General features: G+C 55.6%; 6 protein-coding genes across 6 annotated transcripts; 2 read left to right on the top strand and 4 right to left on the bottom strand.

Annotated features, from left to right (window-relative positions):
- Positions 1–46: 46 nt before the first annotated feature.
- On the bottom strand, positions 47–1,655 carry PTSG_06771 (uncharacterized protein; the record flags this gene model as incomplete). Its single annotated transcript, XM_004992112.1, has 3 exons — positions 1,447–1,655; positions 1,074–1,165; positions 47–856 (listed from the first exon to the last, which is right to left on the bottom strand). Exons 1-3 carry the CDS (start codon positions 1,571–1,573, stop codon positions 47–49), a joined length of 1,029 nt encoding a protein of 342 aa, XP_004992169.1. The 5' UTR covers positions 1,574–1,655.
- A 130-nt stretch (positions 1,656–1,785) lies between these two features.
- Positions 1,786–7,198, top strand: PTSG_06770 (TK protein kinase). Its single transcript, XM_004992111.1, has 9 exons — positions 1,786–2,141; positions 2,316–3,343; positions 3,687–3,851; positions 4,190–4,528; positions 4,839–4,948; positions 5,166–5,223; positions 5,453–5,672; positions 5,952–6,537; positions 6,773–7,198. Exons 1-9 carry the CDS (start codon positions 2,036–2,038, stop codon positions 6,894–6,896), a joined length of 2,736 nt encoding a protein of 911 aa, XP_004992168.1. The 5' UTR covers positions 1,786–2,035; the 3' UTR covers positions 6,897–7,198.
- On the bottom strand, positions 7,023–9,772 carry PTSG_06769 (uncharacterized protein). Its single transcript, XM_004992110.1, has 10 exons — positions 9,705–9,772; positions 9,465–9,521; positions 9,308–9,348; positions 9,039–9,128; positions 8,853–8,900; positions 8,485–8,548; positions 8,307–8,377; positions 8,060–8,188; positions 7,702–7,761; positions 7,023–7,523 (listed from the first exon to the last, which is right to left on the bottom strand). Exons 1-10 carry the CDS (start codon positions 9,748–9,750, stop codon positions 7,461–7,463), a joined length of 669 nt encoding a protein of 222 aa, XP_004992167.1. The 5' UTR covers positions 9,751–9,772; the 3' UTR covers positions 7,023–7,460.
- A 537-nt stretch (positions 9,773–10,309) lies between these two features.
- PTSG_06768 (uncharacterized protein) lies at positions 10,310–11,721 on the bottom strand. Its single transcript, XM_004992109.1, has one exon. The coding sequence runs from the start codon at positions 11,685–11,687 to the stop codon at positions 10,461–10,463; it is 1,227 nt and encodes a 408-aa protein (XP_004992166.1). The 5' UTR covers positions 11,688–11,721; the 3' UTR covers positions 10,310–10,460.
- A 97-nt stretch (positions 11,722–11,818) lies between these two features.
- Positions 11,819–13,734, bottom strand: PTSG_06767 (uncharacterized protein). Its single transcript, XM_004992108.1, has one exon. The coding sequence runs from the start codon at positions 13,579–13,581 to the stop codon at positions 12,001–12,003; it is 1,581 nt and encodes a 526-aa protein (XP_004992165.1). The 5' UTR covers positions 13,582–13,734; the 3' UTR covers positions 11,819–12,000.
- Positions 13,735–13,806: 72 nt separating this feature from the next.
- PTSG_06766 (uncharacterized protein) lies at positions 13,807–16,260 on the top strand. Its single transcript, XM_004992107.1, has 4 exons — positions 13,807–14,762; positions 15,077–15,186; positions 15,532–15,660; positions 15,862–16,260. Exons 1-4 carry the CDS (start codon positions 13,930–13,932, stop codon positions 15,951–15,953), a joined length of 1,164 nt encoding a protein of 387 aa, XP_004992164.1. The 5' UTR covers positions 13,807–13,929; the 3' UTR covers positions 15,954–16,260.
- The last annotated feature ends 1,469 nt before the right edge of the window (positions 16,261–17,729 follow it).

Here is a 17,729-nt window from a genome sequence, read left to right as displayed (position 1 = left end):
TAAAGCCTGTGCAGTTGTTGCACACAATGTTCGATGTCGGGGTGCACTACCGAAAGGCAAACTCGCCAGCGGTACACGTGTCGCAAGTGGTGCAGCTGGTCAGGTTGTGGCTGTCTGCGGACTGGAACGTGTTGTCCGGGCACGCAGAGCATTGCGTGTCCATGGTGCGCGTGCAGGCGCTCGCCAGGAACGTGCCGCTCCCGCACGTGTCCGTGCACGGCTTGCACGACATTTCCAGGTGTGCAGTCATGCTCTGGAACGTGCCATCTGTACAGTTGCCGCACTGCGTGTCTGTCATGCCACGGCAGTTTGTGGCCACAAACTGACCGGCATCACATGTGCTGCAGTCAGCGCACGTGGCGCTCGTGATGTTTTGCGTTGCGTTGCATGCTTCCACCACATACTGGTTCTCAGCACACGTGCACGGGTCCATCGTCGTCGTCGTCGTCGTCGTGGTGGTGGTCGTCGTCGTGGTGGTTGCGTTGACAGCTGTCGTTGCGGGCATTGCTGTTGAGTTGGATGGCATGGTCGTGTTTGAGGCCGTGGTTGTCATGTTGGATGGCATGGTTGCAGGCACCGTTGTTGAGTTTGATGCCATCGTGGCAGGCACTGCTGTTGTTGAGTTGGATGCCATGGTTGCAGGCATGGTTGTGTTTGATGGTGCGATTGTCGTTAACGTCTCGTTGCCTGCTCGGCGACGCCGCTCCTGGGAACACGTGCTGCGCGTGATTGGGTCTGTGCGCGCATCAAAGCCAGTGGGCGTGCCAGAGTCACAGACGGTGTCTGCCTCACGCACTGTGACTTGCACGACACTCGCGCCCGTCAGGTTGGCTGCAGCCACAAGGGCTTGCTCAAACTGCAGCGAGGTGCGTTGCACGCGATCAACAGCAGGCTTGGCAGAGAGCCAACACGGAGGTAGGGCTTGTGTGCGAACCACGCAAGGCAAATGCTACGTCTCCACACACACACACACACACACACACACACACACACACACACACACACACACACACACACACACACACACGCACACACACACACGCACACACACACACACACGCACACGCACTGACTTCGGTCTGGTTGAAATCGTTGGCCATGAGGTTGTAAATCTCGATAGTGTGGTTGCGGTTCACACGACACGCCTCCCCATCGCAAGCACGGGCTGCCGAAACATCACACGTGGCGAGGTCATAGTGACAATGTGTGAGATGCAGGCGACAGGACATCGCAGACAAGTCACAGGTTTGGACATTTTGCAGAGCAGGAAGATCGGTGTGTGTGCGTGTGTGTGTGTGTCTGTGTGTGTGTGTGTGTGTGTGTGTGTGCGTGTGTCTGTGTGCGTCTGTGTCTCTGTCTGTGTGTGTCTGTGTGTGTGACCTGGGAAACCACCAAACAAGAACACACGGAAGCAAGAGTGTATGACACCACGACTTCCTCACTCACTCTGTGCGTTGGCGCATTGTGTGAGGCAGGCCATCCCAAGGACAAAGGCCGCAAGAAGCCGTGCCACAAGTGCGCTGGACAGCTGGCTCGAGCTGCCTGTCCTCCCTGTCCGCAGCAAGCAGCGCATTGCGGTTGGTGTTCCTCGACTGCAGTCTTGCGCTTGTGCTGGTCGTCATCAGGGATGCAAAGTCAGTGTTTCCGACCACTCCCCACACCAAGCAAGCCAACGGGGTGGACAACCTTTCCACACAACGCCACCCACACAACGCCACCCACACAACGCCACCAACGCCACCATCGCTGCTTTTCGCTCTGCGACATCATAAAATGGAGTCCATTTGGCCTTGTTTTGTTTGCCGTGCGACGACAACCAACACCACACACACACACGCCCCCACCCGTACACACACACACATACACATCAGCACAGGCGGTGCCTTGGCCACACGAGTGCCATCTGCCAAGCCATCCCCACACTACTTGGCCCTCGACTGCATCACACCATTCTCACGTGCTCAAGTGGCAACAAAGGCCTCACCCCAGCACAACACCTGTCTTGTCCGTGACAAACCAAAACCCACACCAGGAAATGATGATGTGTCGTGGCGTTGTCGTGCTGGTCACCGTGGTGTCCTTGTTCCTGGGACTTTGCATCCAATCACAGCCAACGGCAGCACAAGAGTTGATCCAAAAAGGTGTGTGTGTGTGTGTGTGTGTCTACTTGGGTGCTCGTGCTGGTGCAGGGTCGATTGTTCTGTGTTTTTGACTTCTTTGCACGTTGTTTCCTGACTCGTCCTTGGTGTTGTGTTCAATGCAAAGGATTGCTCCGCATCCACTCACCGCTACGCAAAACTACACACACACTGCAGACTTTGACTCTGTTACGCTGAATCGAACAGAGTGGCTCTGCTACAACGCGGACAGTACTGCGAGTCTTCGCTTGCTGCAAAGCTGTCCGCTGACCGTGTCCGAGCATGCATGGTCGGCCGAGATCCCCTCCGGCTTTGCCACATGCTCCAGCGCGGCTCAGCCCGCCAACGCACAGCAGTTCAATGTGCTCGTGTCGCCGCCCATCTCCGTACCCGACGACCTGTACGTAAGCTTCCGCATCGACTTTACACAGAACAACACCCTGTGTCCCGACGGTGCCTGCGACAGCCAGCTGCTGGTGGCCGTCGTGGACACGGCGGTCCTTGAAAACAACCTGCCGATGGCGGCCGACTACAACTTGTACGTTGTGGACAACGATTTGGCGACGTTCTTCAGCGACATGGCGAGCAGCGGTACCAATTCGCTGGCGCGCATGAGCCTCCTAGAGTCCAGCATCATGTCACCGCGTCTTCGCCGCTCCGTCACGGAGGTGTCCCTCGTCTTCTTCGACCGCGGCACGTGCTCGACCGTCGCCAACGTGACAGTCGTGCGCACGCGGTGCCTGCCGACCGCCGAGCTGTTCAATGCCACGCTGCCTGGAACCGACCTTGGCCGTGCGGCGAGTGGCACGTGCAACGCAGGCTTTGCCTCTGCTGACACGGTCCTTGCCTCGTGCGAGGAGGACGGCTACAAGCTGCTGTCTGGCGACTGCGCGCCTGCCATGACCACGGCAGCACCCGCAGGCACGACCACCGACCCCAACGGCGGCAGCAGCAGCAGCAGCACCGGTGGCCTGGAGCCGGGGCCCATCGCAGGCATTGCGCTTGGCGTGCTGCTGCTCATATTGGGTGGTGTTGCCGCGGGTTTTTTCCTCCGCAGCGGCGGTGGCAGCAACAGGAAGACGGCGCCTGCGCTGTACGAACTTGAGGCGAAGGCGCCGCGCATGAGCGGCATGTACCGGGTGAATCTCAACCTGCAATACAACCAGTTTGACCACGGCGCTGGTGCGGACGACGGCATGTACGAGGTGCGCCCGCAGTCGTTGGTTGAGCTATGCGAGTGTTGTCTGTGTGTGTGTGTGTGTGCGTGCGTGTGTGTGTGTGTGTGTGTGTGTGTATGTGTGTGTGTGTGTGTGTATGTGTGTGTGTGTATGTGTGTGTGTGTGCCGCTGTGTGCCGCTGTGTGTGTGTACCGGTGTGTGTATTGCACTGCAATGCCTCGGAAAACAATCTGCTGTCACAGTCGACGTGCCATCTTCTTCCTTCACACAATCACTCAATCGCACACGCCTTCAACTCCACCGTATCCTCACATCGCCTCCCCCCCCCCCAAAAAAAAAAAAAAAAAACTTAACAATCCCCTCTCAACAGGACCCGTCCAAGTATGAGGACTTTTCGCAGCTGACGTCGCTTGTGAGCCGCAAGACGCGTCACATCCCCTCCGACAGCGTCACCCTCATCGCCTGTGTTGGCAGCGGCGAGTTTGGCGAGGTCTACCACGCAGCCATCAAGTTCGACCCAGCAAAGCCAGAGGAGGTAAATATTGCGTGCATTTGTGTGTGTGTGGTTGTGTTTGTTGATGTATTTTCGCAAAGACTGCTGGCCTCACACACACACACACACACACTCGCACACACACACACTCACTCACTCACTCACTCACTCACTCACTCACTCACTCACTCACTCACTCACTCACTCACTCACTCACTCACTCACTCACTCACTCACTCACTCACTCACTCACACAACAACAACACACACACTCACTCACACACAACAACACACTCACTCACACACACTCACACAACAACACACACACTCTCTCTCATGCACACACACACTCAACCCCCCCCCCTTTCCTTCTGCGTCAGGTGGACTGCGCTGTGAAGACGCTGCGCGAGGGCTCAACGCGCGATGATCAGATTGAGTTTCTCAAGGAGGCCGCCATCATGTGCCAGTTCAACCATCCAAACGTCATTGGTCTCCTTGGCGTTGTCCTCGACAAGACTCCCAACATGATTGTCACGGAGCTCATGCCACACGGCTCGCTGCTCTCCTACCTGCAGAAGCACACCGACACCCCCCTCACGCGCCAGCTGCAGATGTCGCTTGATGTTGCGCTCGGCATGTCCTATCTGTCGAAGAAGGGCTTTGTGCACCGCGACCTCGCCGCCCGCAACATTCTCGTCGCAAACGACCTCACATGCAAGGTCGCCCTGCGTGTCGTGCTGTGTTGTGTGTCTGTGTGTATGAATGTATGTGCGTGTGTGTTGTGTGTTGTGTGTATGAATGTGTGTGTGTGTGTGTGCAAGTGCGTGTGTGTGTGTGTGTGCGCGTGCAAGTGCGCGTGTGTGCGTGCGTCTATGTATTTGGCTCTCTGCCCCTTGCCTGCAAGTCCACCCCTTCGACATGCAGCCATCAGATTTGACCACCACCACCACCACCACCACCACCACCACCACCACCACCACCACCACCACCACCACCATCTTCATTGGCCTTTTGCGCTGCCTGCTGCAGGTTGCGGACTTTGGCCTGAGCAAAGAGATTGATGACAGCTCCGACTACTTCATCTCGGAAGGCGGCAAGGTGCCCATCAAGTGGACCGCCCCAGAGGCCATCCAGCAGAGGTGTGCACTCGTTTGTTTTGTTTGTTTTGTTTGTTTGTTTGCTTGTTTTGTTTGTTTGTTTGTTTGTTTGTTTGTTTGTTTGTTTGTTTGTGTATGTCTGTGTGTGTCTGTGTGTGTCTGTGTGTGTGTGTGTCTGCGCCATCCACAACATCCCCTCCTCACAGCATCACACCACCTCACCGCTGCTACGATCGCCATCACCGCATTGCGCCCACAGGAAGTACACGTCATCCAGCGACGTCTGGTCCTTTGGCGTCGTCATGTGGGAGATTATGGTGAGGCGACCCTTTAAGCTTGCAGGCCCGCGTGCACGCATGTTTGTTTGCTTGTTTGTTTGTTTGTTTGTTTGTTTGTTTGTTTGTTTGTTTGCTTGTTTGCTTATTCGTCGTGGTCGTTCCTCATATGCGTTCTCTCACCCACGCGTTCTGTCACCCACACGTACCAACTCACCAACAAACGCACTTCCCTCCCCTCTGCTTTCCCTGCTCCCCAACGCTTCTTCAGGCCTTTGGCGAGAAGCCCTACGGGACAATGAACAACTTTGAGGTGGTGCGCAAGGTGGAGGAAGGTTACCGGATGGATGCGCCGGCAAACTGCCCCGCCCCCGTGCACACGCTCATGCACATGTGCTGGGAGCTCGACCGGCGGCAGCGTCCAACGTTTGAGGCGATTGTGGACATGCTGGAGAAGATGACGCGCGAGGCAACAAACAACGTCAAGCTTGGTGCGGCATTGCGGCGGTGGCGGTGGTGGTGGTGGTGGTGGTGGTGGTGCTGATAATGGGACAATGGGATCCTGTGGTGCATGCGATTGCCCACCCCAGTGCACCTCTGCACGAACCACACACACACACACACACACACACACACACACACACACACACACACACACACACACACACACACACACACACTTTCTCACACACACACTTTCACACACACTTTCACACACACACACACACACACACACACACACACACACACACACACACACTACCTTTCAGAGGAGCCTGGTCGCAGCCGCACATATGAGCGGCCGGAGTCTGGGATGGACTACGACGTTCCTCGACGAGAGAAGACGGCAACAGCAGCAACGGCGGCGGCGGCGGGGGTGGCAATGCAGCCACCACAACACGGGCAGCAGCAGCAGCAGCAGCAGCAGGTGTATCAGCCAACATACCAGCTGCCACAGGATGATGTGAAGCAACAGCAGCAGCAAGCACAGCATCAGCATCAGCAGACATACCAGCCCACGTATCAACTACCACAGGACAATGTACATCAGCAGCAGGCGCAACAACAGCAACAACAGCAACAACAGGTGTACCAGCCCACATACCAGCTGCCGCAAGACAATGTTGGGCGCCAGCAGGGTGGCGGAACAACGTACATCCCACAGCCGCAGCTGTCGCAGCAGCAATCCCAGCAGACATACCAGCCAACCTACCAACTGCCACAAGACACTATGCAGCGCCAACAGCAGCAGCAGCATGGTGGGCCAACATATGTTCCACAGCCAGCGAGCTCACACACGCCCGCGAATCAGATGACGTACCAGTTGCAGCCAAACACAACCGCGCAACCGGCAAGGTGGGCGATGTGCATATGTAGTTGTGTGTGTATGTCTGTGTCTGTGTGTGTGTGCCTGTGTGTCTGTGTGTATGTGTCTGTCTGTCTGTCTGTGTGTGAGTGTCTGTGTGTGTGCGTCTGCACATGTCTGTCTGTCTGCACGTCTGTGTGTCTGCACCTCATACAGGACACACTTTCCCTCACACTCACACTCACACCACATGCTCTCATCTCCCCCCCCCCTCGATCTCCACAGCACCAGCAGCGCGATGCTTCCGCCGAGCGACCCGGCACCGTCGCGCCCACGACCAAAGCCGCGACCAAAACCGCGCTCGCGGCAGTCGTCAACACGGCCCCCGCACGCAGAGACGGACATCTGATGTGGTGACATGAGAACAGTGTGTGTGTGTGTGTGTGTGTGTGTGTGTGTGTGTGTGTGTGTGTGTGTGTGTGTGTGTTGCATGCTCGCTGCTGTTTTCCACCATTCATGGTGGTTTATGTATGTAGTTCTGAGCGAGCGAGAGAGAGAGAGAGAGAGCACCCAATGAGTGAGTTGTTGACCATTTTTCTTCTTCATTGATTGATTGATCGTTGCCAGTTAAGAGTGCCGAGAACGCCCGTCTTGGGTGCGATACAACATCACAAAACCAAAAGCAACACATTAAAATCAAACAACACCACATCATCAAACAAACCAACTAACGCTCTTGCAGGCACACAGATAAGAAACAACAACACGCAGCGCGGGTGTGGAAGCAGACGGGTCAGTTACAGTGGTGGCTGGTGGTGAATGATAAGAGGTGTGAGGGCGACACAACACATGTCGCTGAAGTACAGAGAGAGGGTGGGAGGGTTGACTACTGTCGAGGATTAAGAACAAAGCGATAAGGGACAAGGAGCCATGAGGGGGGTGGTGTACATGTCATGATTGGCGATGCAAGGGCTCACCGCCCAAAGTCCTTGAGGTTCACCTTGACCTCTTCATCCGTTTCAAGACCAATGTCGTTCTGTGGTGGCAATGCATTGCGTGTATTGTGTCGTGTTGTGATGCGATGGTGTTGTGTTGGCATGTTAACAGTGGGGTACAGTGGGTGACATCCACCCAAATGCACTCACATTGCACATCCAAGCATCCACGCACACATTATCTATCCATCCATCGGAGCATGCATGCGTGTGACGTACGAAAAGCGCCTTCTTTGGTTTGGGGTAGCTCTCCAAAATCTGGTCCAGGATGTCCGTTGCCTGAATAGAAGATGAGGACGTGGGAACAGCAATCGTCGAAGATGAGCACGCTGACTCCAAACACAAGCCCAAGCTCAGACAAACACATGTACAAGTACACACACACACACACACACACACAACACACACACGCACACACACACACACACACACACACACACACACACACACACACACACACACACACACACACACAAGTACACACACACACAAGTACACATGCACACAGCTGCACAGACGCAAGGCCCTTCCCACTCTCCCCCGCTCCTCTTGCTACCGCAGCCCCTCTGCCGCCCACCATGCGCTTGCGTCTGCGCCAGAGCTTGACCGCTTCGTCAAACTTCTTGTTGATCTTGTTCTTGTCGGCCTCTGTCACCGATTTCCCGTCAGACCGCAGCGCCTTCAGCTTCCCCTCCTTCTTCTCATTCTGTGTGTGTGTGTGTGTGTGTGTGTGTGTGTGTGTGTGTGTGTGTGTGAGGATGAAGCATCTGCCACAGCAAGCAGGTGAGTTGCACACAGCCGCCCTTGCATGCTGTTGAACTTACCCTCTCCTGCACTTCTGTGAGCGCCTTCTCTGCGTCTGCAGTCTCCGGTGTCGCCAGCGTGGACGACAACTCTGCACACACATGCACAAATGAGCACGTGAGCCCCTCAAGCAATTGAATCACGCAAACATGCAGTGCGCACAGCAAATACGCAGCGCAGCAAGGGACGCTGACGCACTTGATTGCAGCTGATCACACTCGGATTGCAGGCCTTTCATCTCCGCCTTGAGCTCCTCCAACTCCTGGAAATGGAACGACGGCGCAAGCAAGCGGCAACACGACGAGAAGTGTGTGTGTGTGTGTGTGTGTGTGTGTGTGTGTGTGTGTGTGTGTGTGTGTGTGTGTGTGTGTGTGTGTGTGTGTGTGTGTGTGTGTGTGTGTGTGTGTGTGTGTGTGTGTGTGTACGTGAGTTAATGGTGAAAATGGGAGGGGACGACCACGATGCTTGGGAGACATTGCAGGCCGATGCTCGGGAGACATTGCAGGCCGATGCCTGAGAGACATTGGATGCCGCACACAAGGGCGCACGTCACGCATAATGCAGACCTTGTCCAACGCCGTGAGCTCTTCCTTGCTTAGCTTTGGGAACTCGGACTTGATGAGAGGAGGGAACAACGGAGCAGTTGGGGAAGTGAGCTGTGGATCAGAACGGGCAGCAGCAGCCAGCAGCAGCCATGGTGGCATGAACACGCAGTCGCACGCGAAACACCACATCAGTGCCAGCCGTATCACCTGAAGTGGGAAGTAGATCTTCTGCTTGCCAAAGACCTTCTCCGTGATCTGCCCGTCAGCAGCCATCTTGGCCAACACCCTCGTCAGGGCCTGCATTTCAACGATGGCACAGGGGCAGCGCGTCAAAAGGAAGGATGGATGGATGGATGGAAGGAAGAGCAGCGCGTGCTGTGCTTTGGGACATGCACAATTGTTGCAAACTGTGTGAATGTGAGGGCGAACAAAACCAAAGACTCGATGCCACACGACACAGCAGCCAGCAAACGCACCGTCTTGCCGATGGCCTTGTGCAGGTTCATGAACAAGTCATCTGCAACAACACGCGAGAACACGGGGGTGAGAAACAAAGCAGCGGCCTTCCTGGAAAGAGGTTGCAAGGATAACACAACACAACACGGCAGGGGCCTGCACAAATGATGGACGCACTGGCATTGTATGGGCGGTTCTGGCGAGTGAGATACTCCAGCAGCACCTTGGCTGCCTCTAAATAATACAAGTGATTGTACAGCACGCGTTAGCCAGTCAAGGGTGAACAAGCGATGCACTAGCTACACACACACACGCACAGCGGTTTGCATCCCCACACGCATCCGCACACACGCATTTACACGCAGCCGCGCACGCATATCCATCCATTTGTCTGTCTGCTGGTGGTTGATCCCTCACCATCCTCGTCCTTGATCTGCTTTGGCTTCTTGGCTTTTGGCGGCATGTTGCGACTCGTTCAGTTGTGCGCTGAAATTTGTGAACGCTGCCACGATTCTTCCTAACTTCATGGCGCGTTCTGTGCGTGTGTGTGTGTGTGTGTGTGTGTGTGTGTGTGTGTGTGTGTGGTGTGTGTGTGTGTGTGTGTCTGTGTGTGTGTGTGTGTGTGTGTGTGTGTGTGTGTGTGTGTGTGTGTGTGTGTGTGTGTGTGTGTGTGTGTGTGTGTGGTTTGTTTCCCCGCTCTCCCGCTCTCCCGCTCTGCCGCCAAAGGGCAAAGTGGAAGGAACACCTGAAAACGAACAGGAGAAGAGAACAGTGCTGCTGGGATTGCAGGTGTATTGGCCCTGCCTCAAACAATGCAAGGCGTCCTTCTACTGCGAGCTAACTTAGCATGACGGAACCGCAGAAATGACGTGGCCGTAGGAGTAGGAATTGGCCCTGCGTGCCAACATGCAAGAGGGAGGGAGAGAGGGAGAGAGATGTGCGCCCGCAGACAACGACGCATACACACACAGCAAACAGACACACACACACGCACACACACACACAAACAGCGGCCAAGCAGGGGCAACGACAGAGTTGTGTCACAAAGGACACGACTGCACCGAAAGGAGACCGAGCAAGAAAGGATGTACAGCAGAGCTTGAGTCCAAACACACATGCAGCACACACACACACACATGCAGCACACACGCACAGCACACACAACACAACACATCAGCATCCTGGGTCGATGACGAGGACAGACTCTGCATAGTGTGGAACGCCGTAGATGAGGCCATTCGGAGCGAGAACGCCATCCCACCACTCGGCATTGGCGTCAAGGTTGGCGATGCTCGTTGTATCAGTTGCATTGGTGGCTGGATCAAAGATGAGGACCGATGGCGAGGTGTACGGGATGCCTACGATGTTGTTGCCGTTGGGCGCAAGTACGCCGCCAATCCACTTGTGATCAAATGTCAGTTCTGCAACAGCAAGCTCATTCGTGGCGTTGGTCGCCGGGTTGATGACGAGCGTCGTCGCGGCAGCACCTGGGATGCTGTAGATGAGACCATTGCCTGCAAGCACGCCGCCCCACCACTTGCTGTTCATGCCAAGGCCACTGATGCTCGTGAAGTCCATCGTCAGGGACGCAGGGTTGATGATGAGGACAGAAGGAGCCGTTAAAGGGACGCAATAGATGAGCCCGCTGTCTGCTTGCACGCCGCTATACCACTTGTCGTTTTGGTTCGACAGCCCGGACAGCGAGGTGAGGTCGGCTGTGTTGGTTTCGGAATCAATGATCAGCACAGCCGTTGCGTAGTAGGGGATGCCGAAGATGACGCCCTCACTTGTCACCACGCCACCGTACCACTTGTACCTGTCGGAGCCGAGCGAGCCAATGCTGGTGGTGTCAACGGCGTTGGTGCTCGGGTCGATGACGAGCATCGTCTCTCTATCTGAAGGGAACATGTAGACGAGGCCGTTTGGTGCCGATACAGCACCGGCCCATTTGGCCAAGTCTGTTCCGAGCTCTGCGATCGAGGTCATGTCGGCAGTGTTTGTGCTCGGGTCGATGATGAGGACAAAAGGGGAGTTAAACGGCGCAGCGTAGATCCGGCCGTTGTCCGCCAGCGCGCCACCAAGCCACTTTGCGTTCTGCGAGCCCAGCTGGCCAAACGCCCTCGCCCGCCTCTTCAGCTGGCAGAGCTCGGTACTTGTGCGCCGCAGCGCCTCGATCGTGCTCTGCTGCACGGACAAGGTACTCATCAGCGTAATGAGCGTCTCGTGCACATTGATCCCATTCACAAACACGGGCTGGCTCGTTGGATCGCTCGTGTTGATGTGGAACGCACCCGCATCGTCCTCCTCCAGCGTCACCTCTCCACCAACGCTGCTGATGAACGGCATCATGGCCAACACCACCAACAACAATACTAGTGCCTGCACGCACCCTGGTCTCATCACGGCCTTTTGTTCGTGGTGTTTTGTTGTTCAAATCACAAAATAAAAAGAACGCAGGCTGGCGAGATCGCAAAAACTTGATTACGTTATGTGAGACACAAGAACAACAAGAAGGCTCACCATCCACCCACTCAGCTCTCTCCCACATCGTTTTGCTCCGCCTTGACCCCGTGCGTGTGTTTACAAGTGCTTTCAGCTGACCTAAACACACACACACACACACACACACAAATAAACAACTGCATCACGCACTCGTCAGACAACGAGAAAACTGAAACACGCAACATCAGCGCATGCATCCTGCGCTTGCCATTCACTCCCCATCGCCTCCGTTCTGCAGAGCAGTGAGCTCACTCTCATCCAACTCAGACCAGTTGTCAGGATCATCATCAAACTCATCATCCTCCTCATCATCCATGCCCTCTTCATCATCCTCCTCATCATCATCCATGCCCTCTTCATCCTCCTCATCACCTTGCTCCTCCTCCTCCTCCTCCTCCTCGTCATCATCGCCTTCGCGTGCCTCTTGCCCACCTTTCTCCTTTGTATCACCATCATCATCATCATCAGCACCATCATCATCACCATCACCATTTGCTGCTGTTGTTTTCTTGGCCTTCTTGGCTGGGTTCGCCTCGCCATCTTCCTGCACCACATCCTCCTTCGCCTCGTCATCCCCAGCGCCACCATCAGCATCACCGCCCTGGGCTGCCTTTGCTTGCTGCTTGGCGGCCAGCTTGGCTGCGCGCTTTGCTGCCCGCGCCTTCTTCTTGTCCTGCTTCTTCTTGCGGCTCTTCCTCTTCTTCTCCCGCCTCTTGCGTCGCTTCTCCTCCTTGGTCTCGTCAGACACGTACGTGTTGTCGATGCCCGCAAAGTCAAACGTGCACGTGTCCTCGCTAAACGCAAACGCCGCCACGCTGGCAAACGCAATCTGCTTGCGCGATGCCTTGGGCACGGGCGCATCCTCGTCCTCCAGCAGCTCCCGCACAACCTCGCGGTGTCCGCAGAAGAGCACGTCCTTGCCCATGCTCATGGTGATGCAGTCAAGCACGGCCTCAAACGCCGTCGTGGCGTCTGAGTCCTCCACCCGCTCCATGGCCGGCAGCGCTGCCGCCTCGCTGCCGCTCGTGTTGTTGTTGTTGTTGCTGTCGCTCTTGATGGCGGCCAGCATGGCACCACACGTCTCACGCAGCTCGTCCATGGATGCGACGGGGACGGTGGTGATGTCCTTGTTGCGCAGCGCACGCGTGCACGCCGCGAGGCCCTGCACGATACGGATGGGAATGCCAAGGTGGTCCGCCACAATTACGGCCGTCTGCATGCAACGCATCAGCGGGCTGGAGTAGATGCAGGCAAAGGGCTGCTCTGCGTGGCGCTGCTGCAGGTGCGCTGACGCCGTCAGCGCCTGCTGGCGCCCGCGTTCTGTGATGGGAGGGTCATACACGCGGCCGCTCTTGAGCCACGTCTCATGCTCCTCCATGTTCTCTGCCCGCTCTGCATGGCGCAGCAAGTACACGGTGCAGTCAATCTGCGCGTTTGCAGCTTGCTTGAGCGCTTCCCGATCCCGCTCTTGCTCTTGCTGTTCCTGCTGGAGCTTCTTCTTCTGTTTCTTGTTGAGCTTCTGCTTCTTCTTCTTCTTCTTCTGTTGCTGCTGTGTCTGTTGCTGCTGTTGCTGTTGTTGTTGCTCCTTGCTTGTGTCATCCACTGTCGTCGTCACTGTGGCTTGTTCCGCCGTCGCTGCATCCGATGGCTGCTCCTTCGTCGTCACTGCCGTCACATTACTGCTGTTGTTGCTGTCGTCCTCTCGTTGTTGGTGTTGTTGTTGCTGCTGTTGTTGTTTTGCCTTCTTGCTGGTGCGCTTCTTTGCGCTGCCGTTGCGCTTCCTCGGTGGCATCGTTGAATGTGACTGAAGGATGTGGTGGGGCAAAGGGGTTGAATGAGGAGGAGGAGGAGGAGGTTGAATGAGGAGGTGGTGGTGGGAGAGTGGGAGAGTGGTGCACGAGACGCGACCACGTGTGCGGCGGATTGGTGGGGTTGACTGGCCCTCGTTGCAAATTGCAAGTTTGCCTGTTTGCAATTGGCAAACATGGTCATTTGTGAACCGTTGTGCTCTCTTTGGCAACGACGAGCACACACACACACACACACACACACACACACACACACACGCACACACACACACACACACGCACACACACACACACACACACACACACACACACGCACCTCGCTCGAACGGAGGATGGATGGTGGTGAAGGGCATCAGGGGAATGGAGTACACACCACCGCCAACGACACAGACAACGGACACAATGAGTGCGAGAATGGCAGTGGCAACCGCGACAAGAACAAGTTTGCGATATGGACAAAGAAAAAGGCGCGAAGACCCCCGCAGCGAGAACATGACGAGGGCGATGTGGATGATGACGAAGAGGTGGAAGAGGACGCGGCAGAGACAGACTGCATGTGCTGCTGCTTGAGGCGACACAAGAGGAGGCACCGCGACAGCGCCGGCGAGGACCGCGCACATGACAACGCCAGCGGTGGGAACGACAAGCACGACAGAGTCGATCGGGGAGCAGCGACATCCATGGCATTGCAACGGAAGCAGTGGAAGGAGAAGATGAAACAGAAGAAAAAGGCCGTGGATGCGGACGGGGCGTTTGTGCGACGCACAGGCTGGACCCTGCCCTTGAACTGGCAGCAGGTGATGGCCTGGGTGATTGTGGGCGTGATGCTGTTGCTCCACTTTGGGCTGGTGGCGCCGACGTTCCCGGAGAGGTGGCAGGCCACGCCATACTTGACTGTGGGCGGCCTGTTTGTGGTGTTGATTGTGCTGCTATTCGTCTGCACAACCATGGACCCGGCAGACAGGAATGTGCGCTACGACACAGTGCGCCCGCTGACCATCGACCGGTCCAAGCGGAAGCACGTCATCATGGACAGCCACTGCTACTTTTGCCGGGTGTATGTGAGCTCGCGCGCCAAGCACTGTAGCGCCTGCAACAAGTGCGTGTCTGACTTTGACCATCACTGCCGATGGATGAACAACTGCGTTGGGGGACGGACTTACAAGTAAGTTCATGATCAAGAAGGCAAAGGGAGAGGGGTACATGTATGTGTATGCGTGCGTGCGTGTATGCGTGCGTGCGTGTGGGTGTGGATGGGGGGGTGGGTGTGGGTGTTGGTGTGCGTGTGTGTGGGTGTGTACGTGGGTGCGTGCGTGTGGGTGTGTGCGTTTGCATGCTTGGTATGCATACGTGCAAATCCACATGCATCATGTGCGTCGTGTGCTTGTCATGCACTGCTGGCTTTCTCTCTCGCTCACATGCAGTGCACCACACACGGCCACAACCAACAACCAACACCCACCACGACATTGACAAAAGGCTCTTCTTCTTGTGTGTGCTGAGCGGGTCGCTGGCTGCGTTTGGGGAGGCCATCTGCTGCCTCTATCTTCTCGTCACCCTCTATCAGCAACAACACACGTTGAGCGGTGGTGCGTTGCACTGGCTGTGCGAGTTTGCTTTGTTTGGTTGTTGGTTGGCTGGTTGGTTGGTTGGTTGCAAGTTGCTGCTACTACCATGGCTACTGTTTGTTGCACGGTGTTCTGCTGTCAGTGCAGTTTGTGGCTGCTGTTGTAGCTGCTATGATTGCTGGTGTTGCTAGTGTTGTGCTTGTCAGATCGTGTACTTCACCAGCAACTGCCGTCCTCACTCACTATCAGCATCCGCGTGCAATCCCAAAAGACACTCACACACACACACACACACACACACACACACACACACACACACACGCACACACGTTTATGTGCTCGCATATATTCGCCATGCTGCTACAGCACCAGCCGTGTTCTGCGGGCGGGATGTGTCGCGAGCAACAGCGACGGGGTTGCTGAGCATCACCCTCATCTTGGCGCTACTGGCTGCCGCTTCCTTGACACAACTCCTCGTCTTCCACATTATGCTCGGTGAGAACTGTTGTTGTTGTTCTTCTTCTTCTTGTTCTTCTTCTTGTTGCTGTTGTGAAGTCGTGCGTTATCGGTGCAAATTGCACTACCTGCAAGTCGTTTCCACCCCCACCCCCCTTTCACTGCCCCAATGACCCTCTTCCACCCCTCACCCCCTCCCCCCCCCCCCCAAACCTCCATATCACCATGCCGCCGCTGCAGTGTTCAAGAGATTATCCACCTTCGACTTTATCAAGCTTCAACGCGAACAGGAGGCCATGCAGCAAGCCGAGAACGGGGAAGCGCCAGCATGATCAAGATTGGCGCCAATTGTCGTGACTTGGGATCAACTATGTATTTGCACTTTGTAATGGACACCCCCATCTGAGGGGAGCGGCAGTGGTGGTGGTTCGCGCTGCTGCTTGCTTGCTTGCTTGCTTTACTGGCTTGCTGCCGACTGATGTGGCTCGGTGTGCGGTTGTGCCTTTTTGGGTTGGATTGGTCTTTGATTTGACATGCACATGTAGTCGGCTGGCATCACAAACACAGCAGCAGCTGGTTTTGACATCATCTGTGCGCACGTGTGAAACACCACCACATGTGTAAATCACGGCAACACGTGCTGGCTTGGTCAACAATGGTGTAGCTGTGCAATGAGGTGTGCCATGTGTGTACATACGCTGTTTGTGTGTATGTACATTCATCGCGGATCATGTGATGACGCGGTCAGCGCTTGCAGTGTATTGCACATCTTCTGTCACTGATCACAAACTTGCCGTGCAACAGCACACAATGGGCACAACGTGCCACGTTGCGGAAAAGCGAGCGAGAGAGTTGAGCCCTTAAGCCCGTCTCATCGCGTCATCTCGTCATCTCGTCTCATCAACCAACACCAGCGCCAGTCGAAGAAAGCCCGCCACATGTGGAGGGTGGGAACGTGATTGGAGGTCTGCGATGTCTCTAACTCGGCTGGAGGGAAGCGAGCTCTGTTCTGTCTGATAGATTGCTCACATGAAAGCATGAAGTGCAACAGCTCAGAAAGTGTGCGGCAACAAAACGCAATATGCAAGCGCAAGGGATATTGCCTGCGCAGATCGCACTATCGCATGTGGTTACCTCTGCCTCTCTACTTCTGGGCTTTCTCTTTCCATAACCATCTACACTGCTCTGGGTGACATTACCTCACTCCACTGACGACGAAACGCACCCCCTTGCTTGGCTCAAACTCACAAGAAGAGAAGAAGGTTCGAAGGGCGGGCAGCGCCTCGATAGTTCGATGGAAGGCAATGGAAGAAGAGATGAAGACACTTACTTGCGTAAGATTTTTTTTGGTGTGTCACAAGTCATGCAAAATGGTGTGTCATCATGTCACTTTTTCATCACAGTTTCCACGTCGTTCATTCTTTCACACGCGACACTGTCGTCGTGTTGGGAATGCGCCGCACATGCCCATGCCGTGAGTTGGCGCGCGCGCGCTGATAAGTCTGAAGCCTGCTGTGAAGCACATCACCCCAGACTTACTCATGCTCACGTGATAGGACAAGCTTCCGAGCAAGCTTCTACTTGTGAGAAAAGCATGGACTGGGTATTGTTGTGTTGTTTACATTTCCATTTGCGGGAGTTCATTTACACCACAACCTCCTCATCGTCCATCGACCTATCGACATCAACCTCCCCAAGTGCACACACTCCTTCGTCCTTTCGTCGTCGTTTCACTCTCGCACTGCTGTTTGTGCGCTTCATCAGAGCCTGTGCGCAAGACTCGCACACACCCACACGTTTACAACAAGCAGGCACCGGACCAGACGATCAGCTTCTCTGCGCGACTCTCTCCCTCTCTTCCCCTCACACTGAAGTTGCACGCTTCCCAACCAAAACGACCGCGACCACACTCCAGGTAATCACGCCTCGTCCTGGACGCACTGCAAGCGTAACACGTTGCGTGGTGACCTCATTGCTACAATCGATTACGGCTGGGCCTGACGCATCCGTAACCCTCAGTAAGCAGTCTCTCTCCCCTCTCTCCTTCGCTGGCTCTTGCTTGGCTGCTTGGACTGGTAATGCATTTCATCGCAGCAGCGCTTGCCGCA

This window comes from Salpingoeca rosetta (genome assembly GCF_000188695.1).
Source record: "Salpingoeca rosetta unplaced genomic scaffold supercont1.17, whole genome shotgun sequence".
Classification (NCBI taxonomy): Eukaryota; class Choanoflagellata; order Craspedida; family Salpingoecidae; genus Salpingoeca; species Salpingoeca rosetta.
This window is presented reverse-complemented; position numbering and strand designations above follow the sequence as displayed.

What these genes read in the sequence shown, in the direction of transcription:
- PTSG_06766 (XM_004992107.1), top strand. Translation starts at nt 13,930, where the DNA reads ATGGATGGTGGTGAAGGGCATCAGGGGAATGGAGTACACACCACCGCC. An exon ending in GTTGGGGGACGGACTTACAA is followed by an intron (nt 14,763 to 15,076) that starts GTAAGTTCATGA and finishes CATTGACAAAAG; the next exon opens with GCTCTTCTTCTTGTGTGTGC. An exon ending in CGTCTTCCACATTATGCTCG is followed by an intron (nt 15,661 to 15,861) that starts GTGAGAACTGTT and finishes CCGCCGCTGCAG; the next exon opens with TGTTCAAGAGATTATCCACC.
- PTSG_06768 (XM_004992109.1), bottom strand. Translation starts at nt 11,687, where the DNA reads ATGAGACCAGGGTGCGTGCAGGCACTAGTATTGTTGTTGGTGGTGTTG.
- PTSG_06767 (XM_004992108.1), bottom strand. Translation starts at nt 13,581, where the DNA reads ATGCCACCGAGGAAGCGCAACGGCAGCGCAAAGAAGCGCACCAGCAAG.
- PTSG_06769 (XM_004992110.1), bottom strand. Translation starts at nt 9,750, where the DNA reads ATGCCGCCAAAAGCCAAGAAGCCAAAGCAGATCAAGGACGAGGATG. An exon ending in TCACAGAAGTGCAGGAGAGG is followed by an intron (nt 8,189 to 8,306) that starts GTAAGTTCAACA and finishes ACACACACACAG; the next exon opens with AATGAGAAGAAGGAGGGGAA. An exon ending in GGCGCAGACGCAAGCGCATG is followed by an intron (nt 7,762 to 8,059) that starts GTGGGCGGCAGA and finishes TCTTCTATTCAG; the next exon opens with GCAACGGACATCCTGGACCA.
- PTSG_06770 (XM_004992111.1), top strand. Translation starts at nt 2,036, where the DNA reads ATGATGATGTGTCGTGGCGTTGTCGTGCTGGTCACCGTGGTGTCCTTG. An exon ending in CGGACGACGGCATGTACGAG is followed by an intron (nt 3,344 to 3,686) that starts GTGCGCCCGCAG and finishes CCCTCTCAACAG; the next exon opens with GACCCGTCCAAGTATGAGGA. An exon ending in CCAGAGGCCATCCAGCAGAG is followed by an intron (nt 4,949 to 5,165) that starts GTGTGCACTCGT and finishes TTGCGCCCACAG; the next exon opens with GAAGTACACGTCATCCAGCG.